Raw genomic sequence first — 22,952 nt, 5'->3', positions numbered from 1 at the left:
TTAGGTGTATTGTATTAAATGAAGATCATTAGATTTTATATATTTGGAGAAATTGGGACTTAACCCTAAGCTTAAAATTTAAGGCTATGAGACTTGATATACTAATTGACATCCAAATTAGGAAATTGACTATAGATTGAGTCTAAGTTAGACATATAGTAATATGGGGGTTGTTCTTCTTGAAATCTTATTGTGGTTATTTATTTGATTAGATTATACTTATTTGGAGGCCCAACGAAAAGGGAAGGCTCAAGTCCCGAAGTAATTTCTTGATTATTTGAGGCAAGTGAATTTCTAAACCTCAGTTTAAGCTTATAGATGCTTGTATTTCCGTGTCATATATACTAGGGAGTAATAAAAAATTGGACTGGATTATTGACTGTATGATTGACCTTAAAAAAAAAAATGGAGATGAGGGTATAAAATGGTGATCTAATGACATGTATTGGTGGAATTGATATGTTGTGATTTTGGACATGTGAAATGACTATGTTGATGTGAGATATGAAAAATTATTGTGGTTGTCATGTTATTATCGTGAATTATATGAACATGAATTGATTGCACTGGTTCTGACATATTGTGTTGATACTGAAAATGATATGAAACAAAAGGGGTCGGGCCACACGCTCCGTGGCAGGTAATATGAACAAAGGGGTCGGGCCACACGCTCCGTGGCAGATATTATGAAATAAAGGGGTCGGGCCACACGCTCCGTGGCAAGATATATATATTGAGGGGACGGGCCACACGCTCCGTGGCAGGTTACATGGACAGAAATGTCCCCCATGGGTTCCGGACTGTGATTCAGCGGATGTGTACCGATAGGACAGACATGCATCATTTTATTGCATTGCATTGCACCTTTCTGACATTTGTGAATTTGTGTTTACCCCTATATTGCTCTGTGTATGTTGAACTTGACTTGGTATGATTCATTGATGAGAATTTGTGGACTGTATTACTGTTGTTATTGTACAAGTGTAGAGTTGGGCTGATTTTATGCAGGTTGTAGTTAAGGAGGTTCGGTTGGGAGGACAGGAGTACTTGTATCTATTAAGCTTTGCTTAGTTTTAGTTATCCACTTGCTGAGTACCGTGTTGTTTGGTACTCACCCCTTGCTTCCACACTTGTGTAGGTTGTGAGCACAGGCCTGCTTGATCTCCTACAGTTTACTACCGCTTCTGAGGATATTATCATTCCGAGTGTCGAGGTAGCTGTTACATCTATCTAGCGGACACCTCTTGCTCGTTTCTTATGTTTTAGTCCTATTCTAGAGACAAAGACATTGTGACTGTATTTCTTTTCGTGCTTCGATAATAAATTAGTGGCTTGTACACGTGACAACCAATCTTGGGGGAGTTTGAGTTTGTTTTACTTATTTTCGGTTAAGTTAGATTTGGATTTATTTCTTTTTCTTCCGCATCTATCTTTCATTGGGTATTAGGCTGACTTATCTCGGTGGATTGAGATGAGTGCCATCACACCCGAATTCGGGTCGTGACAAAGATGGTATCAGAGCCCCAGGTTCATAGGTCTCACGTGTATACAAGCCAAGTTTAAGTAGAGTCTTGCGGATCGGTACGGAGACGTCTGTACTTATCTTCGAGAGGCTATGAGGACTTTTAGGAAATTTCCCTTTTGTTCTTTCACTTTGTATCGTGCGTGTTGTGTTGGTACTGAATTTTTGCGTGTCCCTTCTGACAGATGGCCAGGACCAGAATTACGACTAGAGGTAGAGGAAGAGAGGCACTTCCCGAGGTTAATGTTGGAACCACAACTAGGGGTAGGGATAGAGGCCGAACTAGAGGCCGTGGTCGGGGTGTGGCGGCAGGCAGAGGTCGTGCCCGAGGGGCGGCGCCAGCTAGAGGTCGTGCTAGAGAGGCTTCTCTTGAGCCACAGATTGATGGTAGAGAGGAACAGGTCCCTCAAGAGTCTGCTACTGCACCATTGCTTCAGGCCACTTTGATACGAGTATTGGATGCGCTCGAAGGATTTAATCAGAGTGTGAGGGTGAATGGTACACCTGAGGGTTCTCAAACTAGAGCAAGAGCTCAGACCCCACGGCAGCATCAGATTCCAATTGTTCGAGATCCGGTGGACCAGCCACCTGCGGGCCCTAGAGCGGATGAGGATGGAATACAGGTAGGAGGAGCCCAGGTTGCACCTGTGCTCATGTTGACTGACGACGAGCAACGCCGATATGAGAGGTTCCGAAAAATGGACCCTCCACAGTTTCAGGGGGGAAAGACTGAGGATGCACACGAGTTCTTGACCATGTGCCGAGAGTTGTTGGAGACAATAGGGTTAGCTGAGACTCATGGAGTTCGTTATACTACACTACAGTTGCGTGGACCAGCCAGAGAGTGGTGGAGAGTGTATACGAGTTCCAGACCAGTTGGGTCACCCCAGATGACTTGGGATGAGTTTGCTAGTGCCTTTTATGACCGTTTCATCCCCTGGAGTGTGAAGGAAGAGAGCCGATTACGGTTTGAGAATTTGAGGCAGGAAGGACTTACAGTTGCTGAATATGAGACTCGTTTCTACCAGCTGTCCAGACATGCCATGGCTGTCCTTCCTGATGAGACAGAGCGGATTCGCAGATTTGTGCGAGGACTGAACTATACTATTCGTACAGCAGTTTTTCGACCGGCCCGTGAGGGTGCTTCTTTCCAGTCCATTGTGGGTGCTGCCAAGGAGGCGGAGTTGATGGAGAGAGAGGAGTTCGGGGACCCCAAGAGGGCCCGTGCTTCTGGTCAGTTTTCGGGTACCTCATCTGGAGGTAGAGGGTCCTATAGAGGAGGTGGTTCCTTTCAGCGTAGAGGGCCAGTTCATGCATCTATGCCAGCTTCTGAGGATGGTCAGACACCTCGTGGGTCATATAGTACAGGTCAGAGTTACCAGGGGTCGCAACAGAGGCAGATGAGTCGGGGTAGTTATACAAGTTCTGCAGGTTCATCGCAGAGGTTTTCGCATGGGAGAGTATGTTATACTTGTGGTGATCCAGATCATCTTTCATGGCAGTGTACATCTCAGGGTCGAGGAGGAACCCAGCCTAGTTCTTCAGTTTTAGTTAGAGGATCAGCACCGCCGGTCAGAGGTCGAGGTAGAGCCCAGGCTAGTAGAGGTGGTCGCACTCCTGGTAGGGGTGCTAGTGGTGCTATAGTCCCTCAGGGAGGAGGTAGAGGTGTTGGGCAGGTCGGAGGTGGTAGGGGAGCTCAGTGTTATGCTTTTCAAGGGAGACCCGAGGCTGAGGCTTCTGACGCCGTTATCACAGGTATTGTCCCAGTCTGTCATCGACCTGCATCTGTATTATTTGATCCCGGATCTACATTTTCCTATGTGTCTGCCTATTTTGCATCTAACTTTGATTTGACATGTGATCGTATGTCCGTGCCCGTTCATGTTTCTACACCCGTGGGTGAACCCTTAGTGGTGGATCGAGTATATCGATCCTGTCTTGTTTCCTTGGCCGGGTATGATACTTGGGTAGATATGATTATTCTGGGGATGGTAGATTTTGATGTGATATTGGGTATGGATTGGCTTTCTCCCCATCATGCTATTCTCGATTGTTATGCAAAAACTGTTACCTTAGCGATACCTGGTGCCCCGCGGATTGAGTGGAAGGGTACTAGTGGCTCCTATCCCGGTAAGGTTATCTCATATATTCGTGCTCAGAGGTTGATTGATAGAGGGTGTATGTCTTATTTGGCCTTTATTCGGGATACCAGTATTGAGTCACCTCCTATAGATACTGTTCTAGTGGTTAAGGAGTTTTCTGATGTATTTCCTACTGATCTTCCTGGTATTCCTCCGGATAGGGATATTGACTTTGCTATTGACTTAGAGCCTGGCACTAAACCCATTTCTATTCCTCCATATCGCATGGCTCCAGTTGAATTGAAGGAGTTGAAGGATCAGTTGCAAGACTTGTTGAGTAAGGGGTTTATTCGCCCTAGTGTATCTCCTTGGGGTGCACCAGTTCTGTTTGTAAAGAAGAAAGATGGGACTATGAGGATGTGTATCGATTACAGACAGTTGAATAAGGTAACTGTTAAAAATAAGTATCCTCTTCCCCGTATTGATGATTTATTTGATCAGCTACAGGGAGCGGCATTGTTTTCCAAAATAGACTTGAGGTCCGGTTATCATCAGTTGAAGATTAGGGCGTCAGATATCCCTAAGACAGCTTTTCGGACTCGTTATGGTCACTACGAGTTTTTGGTGATGTCATTTGGGTTGACAAATGCCCCTGCAGCATTCATGGAGTTGATGAATGGAGTGTTTCGCCCATACTTAGACTCTTTTGTGATAGTATTCATTGATGACATCTTGGTGTATTCCAAAACTGAGGCAGATCATGTCCGTCATTTGAGGTTGGTATTTCAGAAATTGAGGGAAGAAAAGTTGTATGCAAAGTTCTCCAAGTGTGAATTTTGGCTTGATTCTGTTACATTTTTAGGACACGTGGTGTCCAAAGAGGGGATTAGAGTGGATCCAGCTAAGATTGAGGCAGTTAGAGGTTGGACAAGGCCTACTTCTCCTACTGAGATTCGTAGTTTTGTGGGGTTAGCTGGTTATTATAGACGGTTCGTGCATGGATTCTCCACTATTGCAGCTCCACTGACTAGATTGACTCAGAAGGCCGTGGATTTTCATTGGTCCGATGAATGTGAGGCGAGCTTCCAAAAGCTCAAGACTTTATTGACTTCGGCTCCTATTTTGACGCTACCCGAGGAAGGTGTGGGATTTACTGTATACTGCGATGCTTCTGGCATTGGGTTAGGCGGTGTGTTGATGCAAAAGGGAAAAGTGGTTGCTTATGCCTCGAGACAGTTGAAGGCCCATGAGAAAAACTATCCTACTCATGATTTGGAGTTAGCGGCTGTGGTTTTCGTGCTTAAGTTATGGCGTCATTACCTATACGGTGTGCATTGCGAGGTCTTCACCGATCATAGGAGTCTTCAGTATATATTCAGGCAGAGGGATCTGAACTTAAGGCAACGTAGATGGCTTGAGTTACTGAAGGACTACGACATGACTATTTTGTACCACCCAGGAAAAGCCAATGTGGTGGCGGATGCCTTGAGCAGGAAGTCCTCTAGTATGGGGAGTCTTGCCGCGATCCGAGTTGAGGAGCGACCATTAGCTAGAGATGTTCAGAGGCTAGCTAATAGCCTTGTCCGGTTGCAGATTTCAGAGAATGGTGGTGTTCTTGCCTTTATGGAGGCACGTTCTTCCTTGATTGACCAGATTCGGGAGAGACAGTTTCAGGATGAGAAGTTATGTATCATTCGAGACAAGGTATTAAGAGGTGAAGCTAAGGAGGCGATACTTGATTCGGAAGGTGTACTGAGGATTGACGGCAGAATTTGTGTGCCTAAGGTGGGTGACCTAACTAGACTTATTTTGGAAGAGGCTCATTGTTCAAGGTATTCCATCCATCCAGGAGCGGCCAAGATGTATCATGATCTGTGCCAGCACTATTGGTGGTGCGGTATGAAGAAGGACATCGCAGAGTTCGTATCCAGGTGTTTGACTTGCCAGCAGGTAAAGTGTGAGCACCAGCGGCCTGGGGGTGTGAGTCAGAGGATGCCTATTCCCACTTGGAAGTGGGAAATGATCACCATGGACTTCATTGTGGGTTTACCTCCCACCGTTGGTGGCTACGACTCTATATGGGTGGTGGTTGACAGACTAACCAAGTCCGCCCATTTTATTCCAGTTAAGGTAAGGTACACCGCGGATAGACTAGCCCAGTTGTATATTAGCCATATCGTTCGGCTTCATGGTGTCCCAGTATCCATCATTTCGGATCGAGGTTCAGTATTTACTTCGCACTTTTGGCAGGCATTACAGCATGGTTTGGGCACTAGACTTGATATGAGTACTGCTTTTCACCCACAAACTGATGGTCAGTCCGAGCGGACAATCCAAGTGTTGGAGGACATGCTGCGAGCTTGTGTTATTGATTTTGGTGCTAGATGGGATCAACACTTGCCCCTAGCGGAGTTTGCCTACAACAACAGTTATCACTCCAGTATCCAGATGGCTCCATTTGAGGCTTTGTATGGTAGGCGGTGTCGATCTCCTATTGGCTGGTTTGACTTAGCTGAGATGGACTCCTTAGACACAGACTTGCTTAGAGATGCTATGGAGCAAGTTCGTAGAATTCAGGGTAGACTCTTGACAGCCCAGAGTAGACAGAAGAGTTATGCAGATCGGAGAGTTCGACCATTGGAGTTCATGGTGGGTGATCATGTTTGGCTTCGAGTGTCTCCCATGAAGGGCGTGATGCGGTTCGGGAGAAAGGGCAAGCTCAGCCCTCGTTTCATTGGCCCATTTGAGATTTTGGCGCGAGTTGGAGAGGTGGCCTATAGATTGGCCTTACCACCTAGATTATCGGCTGTGCATAATGTGTTTCATGTTTCTATGCTTCGGAAGTATGTTCCGGATGAGTCTCATGTGTTATCACTCGATTCAGTGAAGTTGGATCCAGACTTGACATTTGAGGAGGAACCTATAGCCATTCTAGATAGGCAGGTTCGTAAGCTTAGAACCAAGGAGATAGCTTCAGTGAAGGTACAATGGAAGCACCGTTCCGTCGGAGAGGCGACTTGGGAAACAGAGGCTGATATGCGCGCTAGATATCCCCAGCTTTTCGAAGCTTCAGGTACCTCCTTTTTCTTTATGTTCGAGGACGAACATGATTTTTAGTGGTGGATAATGTAATGACCCGTTTGGTCATTTTGAGAATGAGTAATCTCTCTTCCATAAAATATTCTCTCCAAAAAAAAAAAAAATAATAATAATAATAATAATAATAATAATAAAATAAAATAAAAATATAAATTTGGACTATTCAATAACTAGGTTAATTAGTTAAGGGGTAACTTTAGATAACTAATTTAATTGATGGACTAAAGTGTTAGTTTAGTTAATATCTTAAACCACTTTATTTATTAAAATAGGTTAGTAGGGTTTGTCACTTTTAGTATCTAATTACTTTTACAAAAAAAAAATAGAACAGAAACTCACCTGTCGCCTGTCTTGAAAGACGAAGAGCAACCACGATTTCTCGAGGTAAAAATAAAATCCATTGATTTAGAGCATATCAATTAGTTTGCATAGTTTTATGTCTTTTGACTTTTCATCCACTATGATATTCTTTGTTAGTTCAAGTTTTTAAGAAGGAAAAAAATAAAATAAGAAGAATTGAATTGCTGCACGAGTTATGTTGGAAAATTTCTAGAATATTAGTGGTAAACTATGGGTAATGATTGGACAATAATTGTGGGATAATTATTAGGCTAAGATGCTACAGAATGGATCATTGATTTATTGACAATAGTTTTTTTTTTATGTTTGTTTGTGGTCTAATTCGGTGGTTTAATATTCATTTACATGGTTAGATGTAGTCTTTGTGTACCTTAGCTTTGATTTCGGATTTTCTTATAGTTATCATTCCATGATTTAAGTATTGATATATGTAATTAAATATTAGGTGTATTGTATTAAATGAAGATCATTAGATTTTATATATTTGGAGAAATTGGGACTTAACCCTAAGCTTAAAATTTAAGGCTATGAGACTTGATATACTAATTGACATCCAAATTAGGAAATTGACTATAGATTGAGTCTAAGTTAGACATATAGTAATATGGGGGTTGTTCTTCTTGAAATCTTATTGTGGTTATTTATTTGATTAGATTATACTTATTTGGAGGCCCAACGAAAAGGGAAGGCTCAAGTCCCGAAGTAATTTCTTGATTATTTGAGGCAAGTGAATTTCTAAACCTCAGTTTAAGCTTATAGATGCTTGTATTTCCGTGTCATATATACTAGGGAGTAATAAAAAATTGGACTGGATTATTGACTGTATGATTGACCTTAAAAAAAAAAATGGAGATGAGGGTATAAAATGGTGATCTAATGACATGTATTGGTGGAATTGATATGTTGTGATTTTGGACATGTGAAATGACTATGTTGATGTGAGATATGAAAAATTATTGTGGTTGTCATGTTATTATCGTGAATTATATGAACATGAATTGATTGCACTGGTTCTGACATATTGTGTTGATACTGAAAATGATATGAAACAAAAGGGGTCGGGCCACACGCTCCGTGGCAGGTAATATGAACAAAGGGGTCGGGCCACACGCTCCGTGGCAGATATTATGAAATAAAGGGGTCGGGCCACACGCTCCGTGGCAAGATATATATATTGAGGGGACGGGCCACACGCTCCGTGGCAGGTTACATGGACAGAAATGTCCCCCATGGGTTCCGGATTGTGATTCAGCGGATGTGTACCGATAGGACAGACATGCATCATTTTATTGCATTGCATTGCACCTTTCTGACATTTGTGAATTTGTGTTTACCCCTATATTGCTCTGTGTATGTTGAACTTGACTTGGTATGATTCATTGATGAGAATTTGTGGACTGTATTACTGTTGTTATTGTACAAGTGTAGAGTTGGGCTGATTTTATGCAGGTTGTAGTTAAGGAGGTTCGGTTGGGAGGACAGGAGTACTTGTATCTATTAAGCTTTGCTTAGTTTTAGTTATCCACTTGCTGAGTACCGTGTTGTTTGGTACTCACCCCTTGCTTCCACACTTGTGTAGGTTGTGAGCACAGGCCTGCTTGATCTCCTACAGTTTACTACCGCTTCTGAGGATATTATCATTCCGAGTGTCGAGGTAGCTGTTACATCTATCTAGCGGACACCTCTTGCTCGTTTCTTATGTTTTAGTCCTATTCTAGAGACAAAGACATTGTGACTGTATTTCTTTTCGTGCTTCGATAATAAATTAGTGGCTTGTACACGTGACAACCAATCTTGGGGGAGTTTGAGTTTGTTTTACTTATTTTCGGTTAAGTTAGATTTGGATTTATTTCTTTTTCTTCCGCATCTATCTTTCATTGGGTATTAGGCTGACTTATCTCGGTGGATTGAGATGAGTGCCATCACACCCGAATTCGGGTCGTGACAAGTGAAAGATTAATTATAAGTTTATAATTCTGGATCCGATTCATTTGGGTGTTGTTTTTAAATTTTATTTCTTATTTTTTCTAAATTCTTTTTTTTTGTTTCACTGACCAAAAAAGGTATTATTTTCGAAGTCAGAGAAAAAATAAAATAAAAAATAAATATATTGAAGATTCAATATGAGTTATGGTTAGAGGTGAAATGTCACTCGCATTCAAAGCTAGTTGGCTCTTTTCGACTTCTTTTTTTTCCGCCTACTAAGGGTATTCTCTTTCTCCTTGTATTTCAGTAATATTAATATTATTTTCGTAGTTTCTTGTCCTTTGATTTTCAATATTTTGAGTGCTTTGATTTTCACGGTATTTTGGTTATTATCAAATATTTTGAGTGCTTTAATTTTCACATTATTTTGCTCTAAATGTAGTCTCTCTATTGTTTGTTATGTCTTATTTAGTGTTAGTATTCTCTTTTTCAAACTGCATTATTATGAGTTACTTGAATCGAGCGTCTTTCAAGGAACAATCGCTATATATCCATACGATAAAATTAAAATTTGTGTATACTTTTATCCTCTCCACACCTCACTTGTATGTTGTTGTTACCTTAGCGCAGACTGAAAAATCAACATTTCGGAAACAATTAATAGAGGGCGTATTTCCCCTTACTAAATCAAATAGGAAAATTCAGAAAAGTATACAATGGCTTCTTGGGGTCGAAAGGTTTTGGCACGAAGGATAAAAGATAATAATTTCTTCAAAATTGTTTGGGGTGACTTCTACAATGGGGTCGTTTAGTATGAAAAATCAAGAATAATAATCTCGAAATAAAATGGAAAATTATTTTATCCGCTTGATTAGGCATATTAGTTAATCGTGAGATTATTTATTTTATCATTTCTACTATAATGATAGAATAAATTATCTTATATATGTAGCGAGATAACTGTATCCATCGCATCTCCGTACCAAACAACCCTATATAACTAAAATTATTGACAATTTGGAATATACAGGACATTGTATAATTTAAAGGTAGATTCCACGAAGAGTATTTTGGAGATACAGAAAGTATTAGAAATGTATGTAAAGAAAAAAAAATTATGATGAAAATTCAATTGAACCCCTTTACCAAGCATAGCTCCACTTCTACCTTTTGAAATTGTCGAAGTGCATGCAAACTGACCCGAATATGTATCTTTATTTAAAAACTACTTGCAAATTAGTTTTGAAGGGCATGTACATCACAAATCGAACGAACCCTTTGCTTCAACAACATACTCAATATAATTTCACTAGTAGGGTCCAGAGAAGATAGTATATATGCAACTTTACCCTACCTTGTGAAAATAGAGAGGTCGTTTTCGAAGAAGCAACAGCCCAAGTAACTGCATATAAACATAACATGAAAACACGTACCCTTTAATTCAACATGCTTAATATAATTCACAAGTGTAGTTTGGAGAAGATAGTATATATGCAGCCTTGCCTCTATCTTATAAATATAGAGAGGTCGTTTTTGAAGGACTATAAGCCCAAGTAACCGCATATAAACATACATGAAAAGTACCCTTTGCTACAACAACATACCCAATATAGTCCCACAAGTGGACTCTAACAAGGATAGTGTATACGCAACCTTATCTCTACCTTGTCAAGAGGTTGTTTCCAAAGGACCGTCCGCACATAAAAAGAAGCACCTTTTGCTAATGATCCATAAAACAACAAACATTCCATGGACTATAATATGTGCAGGTACACTAAGTTGACATACTGAAATGTACAATTCTCTAGTCTCATGAAACTAATGTTTCAGCCCTATAAATCTTACATTGGAGCTGCAAAAAGCCTCTTAAGTTGAACGCGAAAAATAATGGCATTACTAAATTTGGATTAAAGTTCATTCCACGGATGCAAAACTGGTTGACATCTCGAAGATTCAACCTCAGCCAAGCAGACCAAAACTACACACAGCAGAAAATTCAGCCCCTGGCTTGTGGAGCATCATGACTTCCTCCCCATGCTTCATTGCCACCAGTACCAGGGAGAGGTGGAGCTCCCATTCCGCCCTGATCACTTACAGCCACGCTACTTCCATATGGATACGTTCCATCTCCCATAGCACCAAGAGCCACTGGGATATGAGATCTCTGGTAACTATCTACATGAGCCAGTAGATGCATAGGAGGAGCTGGATATATGGGATTTGAGTTCATGTAGGGGTGACCATAAGGATCAAAACCTACGGAACATGAAAATACTCCGAATGTATTATGATAAATAGATATAGAATACAACAACAACAACATAATCCGCGTAATCCCACAAGTGGAGTCTAGGGAGGGTAGTGTGTACGCAGATCTTACCCCTACCTTAAAAGGTAGAGAGGTTGTATCCGATAGAGCCTCCACTCAAAACGAACAATAGATACAGAATAGGAGCCCAAATTATCATAATGTTGATGTGCTGAATATTAGCATACTGATTACCTTGAGCTCTTTTCTCGGCAATTACCACCTGAGCACGCAATCTCTCCGCTTCGTTGGCCATGTCAATCAATTCTTTCTCCATGAGTTTCATTTGCTCAACTTTCTCTATGTTTAAACCTTTTTCATACTGAAAGGTCTTGCTGCATGTTCCAATAAAGTAAAACAATAATGATTACGGAATCCAGCGAGTTTTGCTTCACATGGCATGCAGTCATATAGACATCTTATCAACATGGCAGGATCCAAATTCTATAACCTAACAATTCCAATCAATATTATATTTAAGTGAATTTTGGACGTTTACACATCGGCAAATAGGTGCGACATGTATACAAAGAATTTGTAAAGCCAACCCGACTAGATTGGAAATGATGCATAGTTGATTGATATATAGCCATACACCTATGTTGCCGGACTCTCCAAAATGTTGCCGCACCCGTATCGGGTTCTCCAAAAATACACTAGTTTTGGAGTATCCGACATGCACCCGTCCAAATTTTTGAAGAGTCAACCAAACCCTTTCAAGTGTAATGGGTAGGGGAAGCTCTTTCGAGGGTAATTAATGGGTAAGGAATTTGTTCATGCTTCCACCTACACACCAAGTCAAGACAACTAAATAGTAGTGACCTGTGGTTTTCCTGGAGGAAGGTTGGTAAAAGAGATGTTTCGACTTACTGCAGTTTCTGGTGTTCTTTCTTTAAGGAATCAAGTTCAGCATGCATCTCAGGTAGCTTCTTGACATCTGCACGAGCTTTTTCCAATTCCTGCAAAACATGATGTATTTTTCCGCTCAGTTCCATATTGGCTGATACCAAGCTTCGTGCCTCAAAATGGGCCTCTTCCAGATCCTTCTTCAAACTCTCAATGGTTCTAAGGTCCACCTCCATCTTGGCAATCTTGTCAAGCAACAACCGGACCTGGATGTCACTTTCTGTTTGAGTACTTCTTATATGTTCTCTGAGTTTCTCTACTTCTCGCTGAGCAGCAGAAAGATCCTGCTTTAAGGCAACATATGTAGCTGCCAACCGATGATGGTCTCCAGCAAGGTGTTCTAGCTCTGCAGCCCGAGCAGCAAATCTGTTGTCCCGAAGCCCAGGAGGAGGAAATGGATCAATGCGGCGGCGACCAGCAGCCAATTCTTCCTGAAGCGCCATTCCTGGAGCTTGTAGTGACCGTCCATATGATGCTGGTACTTCTCTTCTGGAAGCCATCTATTCACCAGGCCCCAGAACTACAAAGGGCGATTACTTGTTTTAAGGTTTCAATAATTAGGAAGTATTAACCTGCTTTGGAGAGAAAATAAACTGAGATTTTTATTTTCAATAACTGCAGCTTACCAATTCTAGGTTAGGAGCTTTTTCATACTATGAATCATAAATAATTAAGGAAAAAGGGTAAGCAATGCTAATTTGGGGAAGATCGACATCATAAACAAGCAGCGTAACCTTTTAACAGAGGCTAATAGGACGCCTTATCAAAAAAAAAACAGAGGGTAATAGAACTAAAACAGTGCACTTCTCGGGTTGTGGAAAAGTTATGCAGACAAGAGTCTACCTGTAGTATAAATCATACCAGTACAACAACAACATGCCCAGTGTAATACCACAAGTGGGGTCCGAGGAGGATAGAGTGTTCGGGACCTTACCCTTACCTTGGGAGATAGAGATGATGTTTCCGATTGACCCTCAGCTCAAGGAAAAGTACATCAAAGCAGATCAAAAAAGAAATAACTGAAGTGAAGAGATCATGGCAAAATACTATACAAAGCATTTTGAAAAAAGGAACATTTACAACACCAAAAAGGTGTGAGATAGTAACAGAAATTGACAAACAAGAAGCTAATTGAGAAATACCACAACTACTATTTATCACACCAGCTATGTGCCTACTAATTTAACCATTTCAGAACAGAAACGACCATGACTTAGCAGGCAGGCACAAGCTGCAGCTAAGTGACGGAGAATCAGATAATGAGGTTAGTCATTCTGTCAATGTGGTTTCTTCACAACCTTCAATTTTTTTATTGAGGGAGAGAAGACGACAGATGTACAGTCACTTGGTGGCTCTTTCGGGATTACAAGTAATAGGGAGCCAAGGATGACGAAGGAACTTCAGCAACTTGCTAGCATATATACACAATGAGAAGAAATACAGATTTAATGTACTAATACCTGAGAGAATCATTTCTCTACTAGAATCGCTTCACTAAAATTAAATAAATACTCCATCCAGTCCAAAATAATTGATGTTTTAGGCTTGGACACATGAATTAGGAATTCACTTACTCCTAAAAATTAGGAAGGTTTTTGACTAAAATAACCTTAAGTATGATTTCTTTTCTTTTTAGGTTGACATAATGATCATCGGGATTACCGGATTAGGAATGTATCAAGGACAAATTTCGGGTAAAGAATTAAATACCTTCTTGGTTTAGTAAAACATCAATTATTTTGGACCAACTTTTAAGGGCTGAAACATCAATTATTTTTGACTGGAGGGAGTAATAACAATGGCATCAGGCATCCTTGGAAAACTCAGACCTGCTTACATAGCTACACAACGACAAGATGCACCTCGATAAATGTCAAGAAGTTGCACCATGTTTAGCTAGCTAGGCTAATGGATTTATATCTACCCTAACCAATATTCATGCCAGTAAAAATTTAGGACCAGGCACTGCCCTTACTGCTCAATGCTCATGCTTTCCTTTATATAATCAACTAGAGGGCAATGGCCAATATTGCATGATAGCTAATCAAAAGATATAATTCATAGACATTTTGGAATAATGTCCATGGCTTCATCATACTGGTAAATGCTAGTACTTATATTTGAAACAAAAAAGAGACAAAAGACAAATAGACATTTTCCAAAGTGCAGAGTGAATGGGGGAAAATTAAGAAAACAAAGTCGAAAAGTTCTAGACTTCGGGAACAACGTTTACCATTTCAAGATTTGAAAAAAAAAACTTTTGGATCATATTTATCGAATGTCTCTTCAAATCTGGAGGGGCCATATTAGAAAGCAACATATAGAGCGGCATGGCATACTAATTGATGTAATAAATAGGAGTTCATGAACGACGGAAAAGTCTAAGATTTTCCGGTTAAAAATACGCATTGTCAACCAAACTATACATTAAGAGAATAAGCTGAATTGCAAACTAAAAGTATACTACAACAACAGCATACTCAGTGAAATCCCACATGTGAGGTCTGGGGAGGGTAGAATGTATGCATACCTTACCACTACCTCATGAAGGTAGAGAGGTTGTTTCCGAAAGGCCCTCGGCTCAAATGCAGCAAATCTAGGTACAAAGAAGAAGGAGACCGCAAACTAAAAGTACACATACCCTGTAAACCACAATATTCACTAATTCATGATTAAACAAAAATCTCTTTTATTTAACTTCCTAGATAGTAGATAAGTGGATAACTGATAATAGTCCATTTCGTCCCTCCCAATTTTCTAACTTGGTGGTCTAACCACACCAAATTTTTGTGACCAGAATTAATCTCTCTTTAATTTTGCAATTTTGACTTAGGGTCACAAATTGAGCTATGCCAAGAAATCTAAACCCCAACACAAAACCCAAAAAGGAAAAGATAATAACCAAAAACTGAAAACAAAGAATTGGGTCTTCTTCCATTAGAAACCCAACACAGAACCCAAAAAGAAAAAGATAATAAACCAAGAAAAAAACAAAGAGACATACCTCACAGAGAAGAGGCAGAGGAGTTCTATGTATGCTTTTGATACATGCACTATAGAAGATGAAGTGAAGAACACCATACATACATACATAGAAGAGAAAGATCGAGATTCAGGAAAGAGAAGAGGCCAAGGTTATTAAATCTGAAGAAGCAAGACTAGACTAGATACGTAGCACGGGTCCAACATATTTTACTTATTCTGTTTAATTCATGTTACACGGATGAAATTTGAAGCCAACCAATTTTTTATATGTTTTTAAAATATTTTAAGATAATTATTGTGGTTTATAGTACTTTTTACGTCATTTTCTACATATATAAAGCAGTAAAATACAAAATCTTAAAGAAGAAAACATTAAAAAAAAGAATATTGAAACTACCCTTAGCATACAAAGACCTGCATGCTTGTAGCCTCTTCTAATAAGTAGTAATATAGAAGTCTAATAGGCATCTGAAGCTAATGCCTCTAACTATTAGTAAGAAGACTACTAAACTATGTTGCTCAGAGCCTCAGACTCTTCAAAAATATCATTGGGTACGTGTCGAATCCACCAAAAGCAGTGCATTTTAAGAGGATCCAACACGGATGCAGCAACATTCTTGAAGCGTCTGAGTAACATAGCTACTAAGGTTATTTCCCCAAAGAAAGTTCCTCGCAGAGCTTGAGAGATTAAACATATATTTAATCACCTGAAAAGGAAGCAGGAAGATACGACTTTTGGTGGAAAAAATATTGGATTCAATTAGTAGATTCGAATTGGAATGGCTAAGTCATCCATAACTATTTAGTCAACAAGAATTCATGATCGAACAAACTAGTTCATGTCCAAGATTTACAGCTGAGCAAAGCAACAGTTCAATCAACGAATAACAATCACTGCGTTTTCTACCAGACCAAGAGGCAATATAGCAAACTTTCTTTACCCTTTGGGGTGGCCCAGTGGTTTGGGCTTGGAACTTCCATATTGGAGGTCTCAAGTTCGAAACCCCTTGCCAGCGAAAGCTAAGGGTTTGCCTTCTGCGTCGAGCTCGTCGCACCAGGCTTGCCTAGTATGGGTTATCTCTCCTATGTGGTTTGCGAGCTATTGCATAGGAGCGGGGATTTTACCCTATGCGCACCAAAAGGGTAGCGGCTGCGGTTTCCCTTGTAATCAAAAAAAATATAGCAAACTTTCTTTAATCTATCAGGATGATAAATACACTTGCACCAATTTCTTATTTCAAGAAATGAACAATTGAATGTGCATCAGGAATTCTTAAATTACTACCATTGCCTCCACAATGACTTTCCAAAAGAAAACACTCACCACACCCACCAACTAACACAACTCCTTTCCGCGCTTTTTCTTCTTGCATGCTATTCATAACCTAGCGACCCCCAAATACTTGCACTGATTTCCAATTTCAAGAAAATGAACAACTGAATGTGCATCAGAAATTCTTAAATTACTACCATTGCCTTCACAATGACTTTCCAAAAGAAAACACTCAACCCCACCAACTACAGAAACAACAATCCCTTCCCGCGCTTTTTCTTCTTGCATGCTATTCATAACCTAGCGACCCCCAAACACTTGCACCGATTTCCTATTTCAAGAAACCGAACAACTGAATGTGCATCAGAAATTCGTAAATTACTACCATTGCCTTCACAATGACTTTCCAAAAGAAAACACTCAACCCCACCAACTATAGCAACAACAACAACCCCTTAACGCGCTTTTTCTTCTTGCATGCTATTCATAACCCAGCGACCCCCAAACACTTGCACCGATTTCCTATTTTAAGAAACCGAACAACTGAATGTGCATCAGAAATTCTTAAATTACTACCATCGCCTCCAAGGTGACTTTCCAAAAGATAACACTCAACCCCACCACCAACAACAACAACCCCTTCCCGCACTTTTTCTACTTGCAGGCTGTTCATAACCTACTAACCCCCAAACACTTGCACCGATTTCCTATTTCAAGAAACAAACAAACTGAACATGCATCAAAAACTCTTAAATTACTACCATTGCCTCCACAATGACTTTCCAAAAGAAAACACCCAACCCCACCAACTGCTACAACAACACACACCCCTTCTTTTTTTTCTTCTTACAGACTGTTCATAAACCATTAGGTCTCAGGTTCAAATCCCAACAAAGACAAAAAAATACTAGACGATTTCTACCTATCTATCCAAAGGCCTTGATGGACAGAGTATAGCTCAAGCTGACCGAACACCACGGTTATCCAAAAAACAAATCTTTTCAGGATGAAAACCCAAAAGGGTAAATGCAAAACAGAGAGAACATAAAAAAAGATCAAGAAAATCAAAAAGAGCACAAACAAATAAACAAAGCTATACATCCCTACTTAATCAATGACATAAAAAAAGATGAAACATTTCAACATAAACACAATCACTTATTTTAATCAGTAAACAAATTTCATCTCCCTAATAAAACAAAACCTAAATCAACAAGAACAGACTAGAACAAGAAAACAAAAAACTTTAGTTTCTCAACAATGGCTGAAAAAATTAAAAGATTTTTTTCATCAAATTAAAACATACCCAGATGAACAAAAGAGAAAAAGATCATACCTTTATACTAATAACAGCCCGTTAAGGGAAAAAATTTCTATCAGAGAAGCAAAATTGCGAAAGGGTACAGAGGCATTTGAGGGTTCTGTTGTTTCACTTGAAGAAGAAAATATCACAATATGTTTGTATACCTTTTTAGTTACTTCTTAGGAAGTTTGCACTTTTAGTCCCTTAACTATGAGGTATGGATAATTTTAAATATATACAATAAATTAATTAATTTATAATAAATATAGTCATGTTTTATTTATATAAAAAATAATCAAAATCATAGGTTATATATAGTGACTATATAATATAGCTTGTCAAAAGTTATAGAGAGTATACATTGATTATATAATATAAATTACTTATACAAAAGTTATACATTGAATATAGTTTAACTATACATGAAATATATATGGACTATACATGCCTATAAAGCGAATGACCATTTTTTTGGTAATTATTTTTGTCGAATGGCCATGTGGCGTAATTATCCCTATGATGAATTTTAATTTCTTCCAAATTTCCTTCGGGAGTCGTATATAAGAATAGTATTAAACATGGTTTATTATGGTATAAGTAATGTTGGAATGAGATATGCTGGTATTAATTTTCATCGATGTTATATTAAATGAATAGGGTATATTAGAATAGGAATAGAATTGAATCGGATGTATTAGTAGATGTTTGGCAATAGAAATCAAACAAGTTTTTTATTTTTTTTGAATTTTTTTAAGTTGGAGTTGAATATAGAATCGTGTTTGTTGACACCCAATTTTGGTCTGACTTTGTAAAATTAATACTTTTAATTTTTATTTTGTTAAATAGTTTTAAAATGCATTTTTACAATTTTAAATTAATTTTATCGATAATTATCCTTAAATGAAGATTTTATCAGTTTATTTTTAAAAAAAAAATTAGTTATAGCTATTTTTTATCATAGTTCGTTAATTTGAATTTTTACATGTCATTTATTATATTTGTTCATATTCATTTTAGTAGTTTTAGCACAGTCTAGGAATACATTAAAATACAGATAAATATTAAATTTTTCCCACATTTATACTTACCCCACTAATCACACAAATTTTCCACACAATTTTACCTACCCCACTAATCACACACAATTTTCTACACCTATATAACCATTTTCAATCTCTCTCTCTGTTCTCTTATTCTTCCTAAAAAAAAAAACACCACCAACAACTATAACAAAAGTCCAACACCTATACACTACAATTTTCTATACTTATACAACCATTTTCAAACTCTTTTTCTCTCATCTCTAATTCTTTCTAGAAAAAAAACAACACCCATAATATTTATTCTTCTCCACTATCTCTCTCACTCTGACTATAAATAACACCAATTTTAACTCTTCTTCACGACTTTTATCCATCTCCTTCACATTTCTCCATTAAAACCAACCAACAACCACCAAAATCCTCTTCTTTTTCAGCCAAACACACTTCATTTTTTGTGAGGTTTGAGCTTTCACTCCAAAATCTAACTAGACGTAAATGTTGCTTCACTTTATTTTATGATTTTGCTGTTCTTGTTGCTATGTTTTGTTGTATTTCCACATATATTTTATTCCGTTTCAGATCTGGACGGAGAAGTTCAAACTTCAGACATTGTTTTTTGTGTTTTTATGTTCTTCGGTCATTATTCATGATTCTCCGCTAAGTTTTTGTTTACTATTCTTGTTTGGGTCATTTTTAGTTAATTAAGACGTCTTTAATGTTATTCTTTTACCTCAATTTTGTTTGTTTCCTTTTTAAACTGTTTTCAGGTTCCATGGCCAATGAAAAAATCTCTCCGTTGATTTTTGAGGCCTCTCCATTTTAAAAGACGGAATTTTAGTTTAAGTTTATATATGTTATATTGTTTGAACGGACTAATTTATATTTTCATTTAGTTATAATTTTTGCTAATGGACTGATTTTAGATTTTCTTCTTTTTCTAATGAATTATCTAGTTATAGAGCATTAGTTTTGTTTTGTTTTATGTAAAGTGATATATGTAGTGGGTAAAATTATTGATTAATTCATAATTTCAAATATATGATATTTTTATTGATACGCGCTTATTGTATCATTGTTTGTTCTTTTTTTTATACTTACTGCTATTACTTTCCATATTGTTAGATTATTTATTAAAGGGTTTTAAATTATTATTATTATTGTTGTCCTACTATTAATGATATATGTATATTTTATTGCTATGATTAATTTTGAGTTAGCTCACTTTGGTTATTGCTCTGTATTTAGAGAATTGTTTACCCTTTGAAATTTTTATTTAAATCAACCGTGAATATATATTATTTTTTTGTAGGTTAAAATTGACCAATAAAAAAATATCTCTGTCGATTTTCGAGGTCTCTCCATTTTAAAAGACGAAAATTTTAGTTTAAGTTTACATTACATATTATAAATTACAAGTTGAAATTGGCCGATGAAGAAATTACCCGTCGATTTTCAAGGCCTCCCATGTTCATAAGACGTTTTTTTTTATTTATTATTATTATTATTATTATTATTATTTATTTATTATTAACACATTTACTAAGTGTCTTTACAGGTGTTGGAGCACAAACCGACTGATATACAATCCATGTATATCTGATATACAAGAAAACTGATCGTTGTATACGCTGATACACGGTGTATATACAACTGTGATATACAATAGAATTGGGCCAAAAGCTCAAAGCGCAGGTGGCCCAATAACTTAGTCCAGGAGTACAAAAATTAAGTGTCGGACAATATTTTTATGTGTTATTTATTGTTTACTTATATTGATTCGCACTATAATATTTTATTTACTTATGCTATTTATGGTTGCTTAGATATTAATTTAAATTTGTTTTAACTTAATTAGATTCCCCTAAAGATAAATCAATTCATGTTAATTTACTCTTTAAATGATTTTCCAGCTTTACTTAGTCATTTGATAAACTTTTTTACTTTTTTTATACACATGTATATTATTTTCAAATGTTTAAGTTTGATCATTTTTCTAAAAAAAATAATTTTAAAGTCTTCTTGTCCTTTTAAATTAATATTTTCAAAAGTTAGTCAAATAATTTTTCAAATCGTCGGATAAACGTCGTTAGCTGTCACTTTGAATGCTTAACACCTTCTCAAAGTGGAAATAAAAACCTCGTACCTTTTTCTCTGAATTTTTAAGACTTAATTCTGTTAGGGTCTTTTAAATTAAGTTTTTTTAATTTCTTTAAAAAAATTAAGTGACGATTCTTCTTTTCTAAAATTGATTTTTTCTCTAAAAAGTTGAAACTAATTTTAAACCGTCTTTTTCCAACATAACAGTGTTTGATTATAGTTTTTGTGAATAATATTCAGTTGGTTGACGTGAAAACAGGATTTTGGGTGTTTTTATGATCAAATGTTGATCTTCAAATAAAATGGAAATAAATTCAAAAAAAAATGAATAATTTTTATGACCAAATAGATCTTTAGGATATGAACTTTAGCCGGTATTATTAATGTCGTGATTTACTATATATAAGAATAGGACCAAATAAGATGCATCTATTATAGTTATACATAGATTGAATACCACTAAATAAGAAATTAAATAATATCAAGGTTTTTTTGCTTAAAATATCAAAATTAATATATGTATTATTTTCTCTAATACTTTATATCAAACGACCCCTTAGTACAATAAATATATTTAGCGTCAATTAATAATGTTGTGCACTTTTGATCCCTTTTCTTATAAATCTGCAAAGATTAATACACGTTATCTATGTATATACTATTATTATATTATCTAACTACATGTATGATATGCTAAGTTTGTATTGTTACTTCATATTTGAAAGTGATAATGTTTTTTAAAACAATTTAAATATAATATATTTACGTATATAAAAAATTTAAAAAATTATTTGTAATACATCAAAGATTAAATGTGCTTAATCATATATTAAGAGGATTGATATTAGAATTTATTAATAATTGAAGGACTAAAAGTATTATTATCACTCTTTTATTATTTATGAAAATTTGGTTCCTCTAAGAAAGAATAAGAGATAAGAAAGCTCAGGGAAGGCTATTAGAGCATGTCCGTTGTCTTTTATGTCAAAATTGCTTGAAAAAATATATTTAACAACTTCATGAAATAGTCCAAAAAAATTGAATAACTATTTCGTAACATAAAATCCTTTAAGATGGACTAAAGAATTTACCTACTAAAGCAAAAGATTAACTAAATAAATTGCGATTTAAAGCAAAAGATGAACTAAATATTTTGTCTTTTAAAGCAAGTAAATAATGAATAAATTCTTAAATTTATAAAGAACTTAAATTGAAAATCCTTTAAGAATATTGTATTATGTGAAAAATTGACACATGAATTCATAATCATATAAAGAAAAAAGTATTAAAAGGTAATTCAAAAAATCCACAAAAGCATTCTTTTTTATTTTCTCAATCAAGAGAAGCATTCAAATATACAATAGGCTTTTCATATTTATCCATTGTTTATAACTAGTGAATTAGTAATAAGAAATTAAAAATTCAATCATCTATAATTAGAAATTTTTGATTTTGAGCTCTCTTGAATATGAAATCGACTTTACTAGGGAGAGTTTTACCCTTAATGTAAGAACCAATAAAAAGTATTTTGATATCCCTCTCTAGATAAGAAGCAAGAATGTGCCATCACCTACGACCTTTTCCTCTATCAGGGACCTCCACAAAACGAAAACGATTGGCATCGTCGTGTGCTCTATTTTTGTTGCCTAGATCTATATGTCAATCATTTACAACCTTTTCCTCTGTCAGGAACATCCACAAAATGAAAACGATTGGCATCTTCGTGTGCTCTATTTTTTATTGCCTAGATCTATATGTCAGACCTGCATGTGACTCATTTGTGATAATACATCTAATTTGTGTGAACAAGCCGATCAATCACTAAATGTGGATGCTTCCTCCAACATAGTGAACCCTTTTTAAAAAATTTGATACAAATTCAAATTTAATCGTGTCTAATACAAACAACAAACATCGGTGAGAAACAAAACAAGAAAAATAGTCTAAGGTAAAGAAAGGAAAATGGTGTGTTCCTGTTTTGTGGGTTAAAATAAAAAATTAGATATAACAGATATATTTATATCATTTTTATTAAGTGCTCATCACAAA

At 36.9% G+C, this 22,952-nt stretch overlaps 3 protein-coding genes across 6 annotated transcripts; 2 read left to right on the top strand and 1 right to left on the bottom strand.

Moving 5' to 3' along the window:
- The first annotated feature begins 420 nt into the window (after positions 1-420).
- On the top strand, positions 421-2,315 carry LOC129892997 (uncharacterized). The gene is made up of 3 exons (XM_055968493.1): positions 421-1,213; positions 1,708-2,267; positions 2,312-2,315. Exons 2-3 carry the CDS (start codon positions 1,708-1,710, stop codon positions 2,313-2,315), a joined length of 564 nt encoding a protein of 187 aa, XP_055824468.1. The 5' UTR covers positions 421-1,213.
- Positions 2,316-2,317: 2 nt separating this feature from the next.
- Positions 2,318-5,248, top strand: LOC129892996 (uncharacterized). The gene is made up of 2 exons (XM_055968492.1): positions 2,318-4,955; positions 5,197-5,248. Exons 1-2 carry the CDS (start codon positions 2,413-2,415, stop codon positions 5,246-5,248), a joined length of 2,595 nt encoding a protein of 864 aa, XP_055824467.1. The 5' UTR covers positions 2,318-2,412.
- A 5,383-nt stretch (positions 5,249-10,631) lies between these two features.
- Positions 10,632-17,927, bottom strand: LOC129891597 (protein FLX-like 4). Of its 4 annotated transcripts, none has more exons than XM_055967009.1 (5): positions 17,797-17,927; positions 16,129-16,348; positions 12,167-12,774; positions 11,492-11,631; positions 10,632-11,244 (listed from the first exon to the last, which is right to left on the bottom strand). In XM_055967009.1, exons 3-5 carry the CDS (start codon positions 12,700-12,702, stop codon positions 10,985-10,987), a joined length of 936 nt encoding a protein of 311 aa, XP_055822984.1. In that variant the 5' UTR covers positions 12,703-12,774; positions 16,129-16,348; positions 17,797-17,927; the 3' UTR covers positions 10,632-10,984. The 4 variants fall into 4 exon arrangements, with proteins under 4 accessions (XP_055822984.1, XP_055822986.1, XP_055822982.1 ...); XM_055967011.1 differs by having other exon boundaries at positions 12,167-12,722; XM_055967007.1 differs by lacking the exon at positions 16,129-16,348.
- Positions 17,928-22,952: the final 5,025 nt, after the last annotated feature.

The sequence above is a fragment of the Solanum dulcamara genome, chromosome 6 (genome assembly GCF_947179165.1).
Source record: "Solanum dulcamara chromosome 6, daSolDulc1.2, whole genome shotgun sequence".
NCBI classification, from domain to species: Eukaryota; Viridiplantae; Streptophyta; class Magnoliopsida; order Solanales; family Solanaceae; genus Solanum; species Solanum dulcamara.
This window is presented reverse-complemented; position numbering and strand designations above follow the sequence as displayed.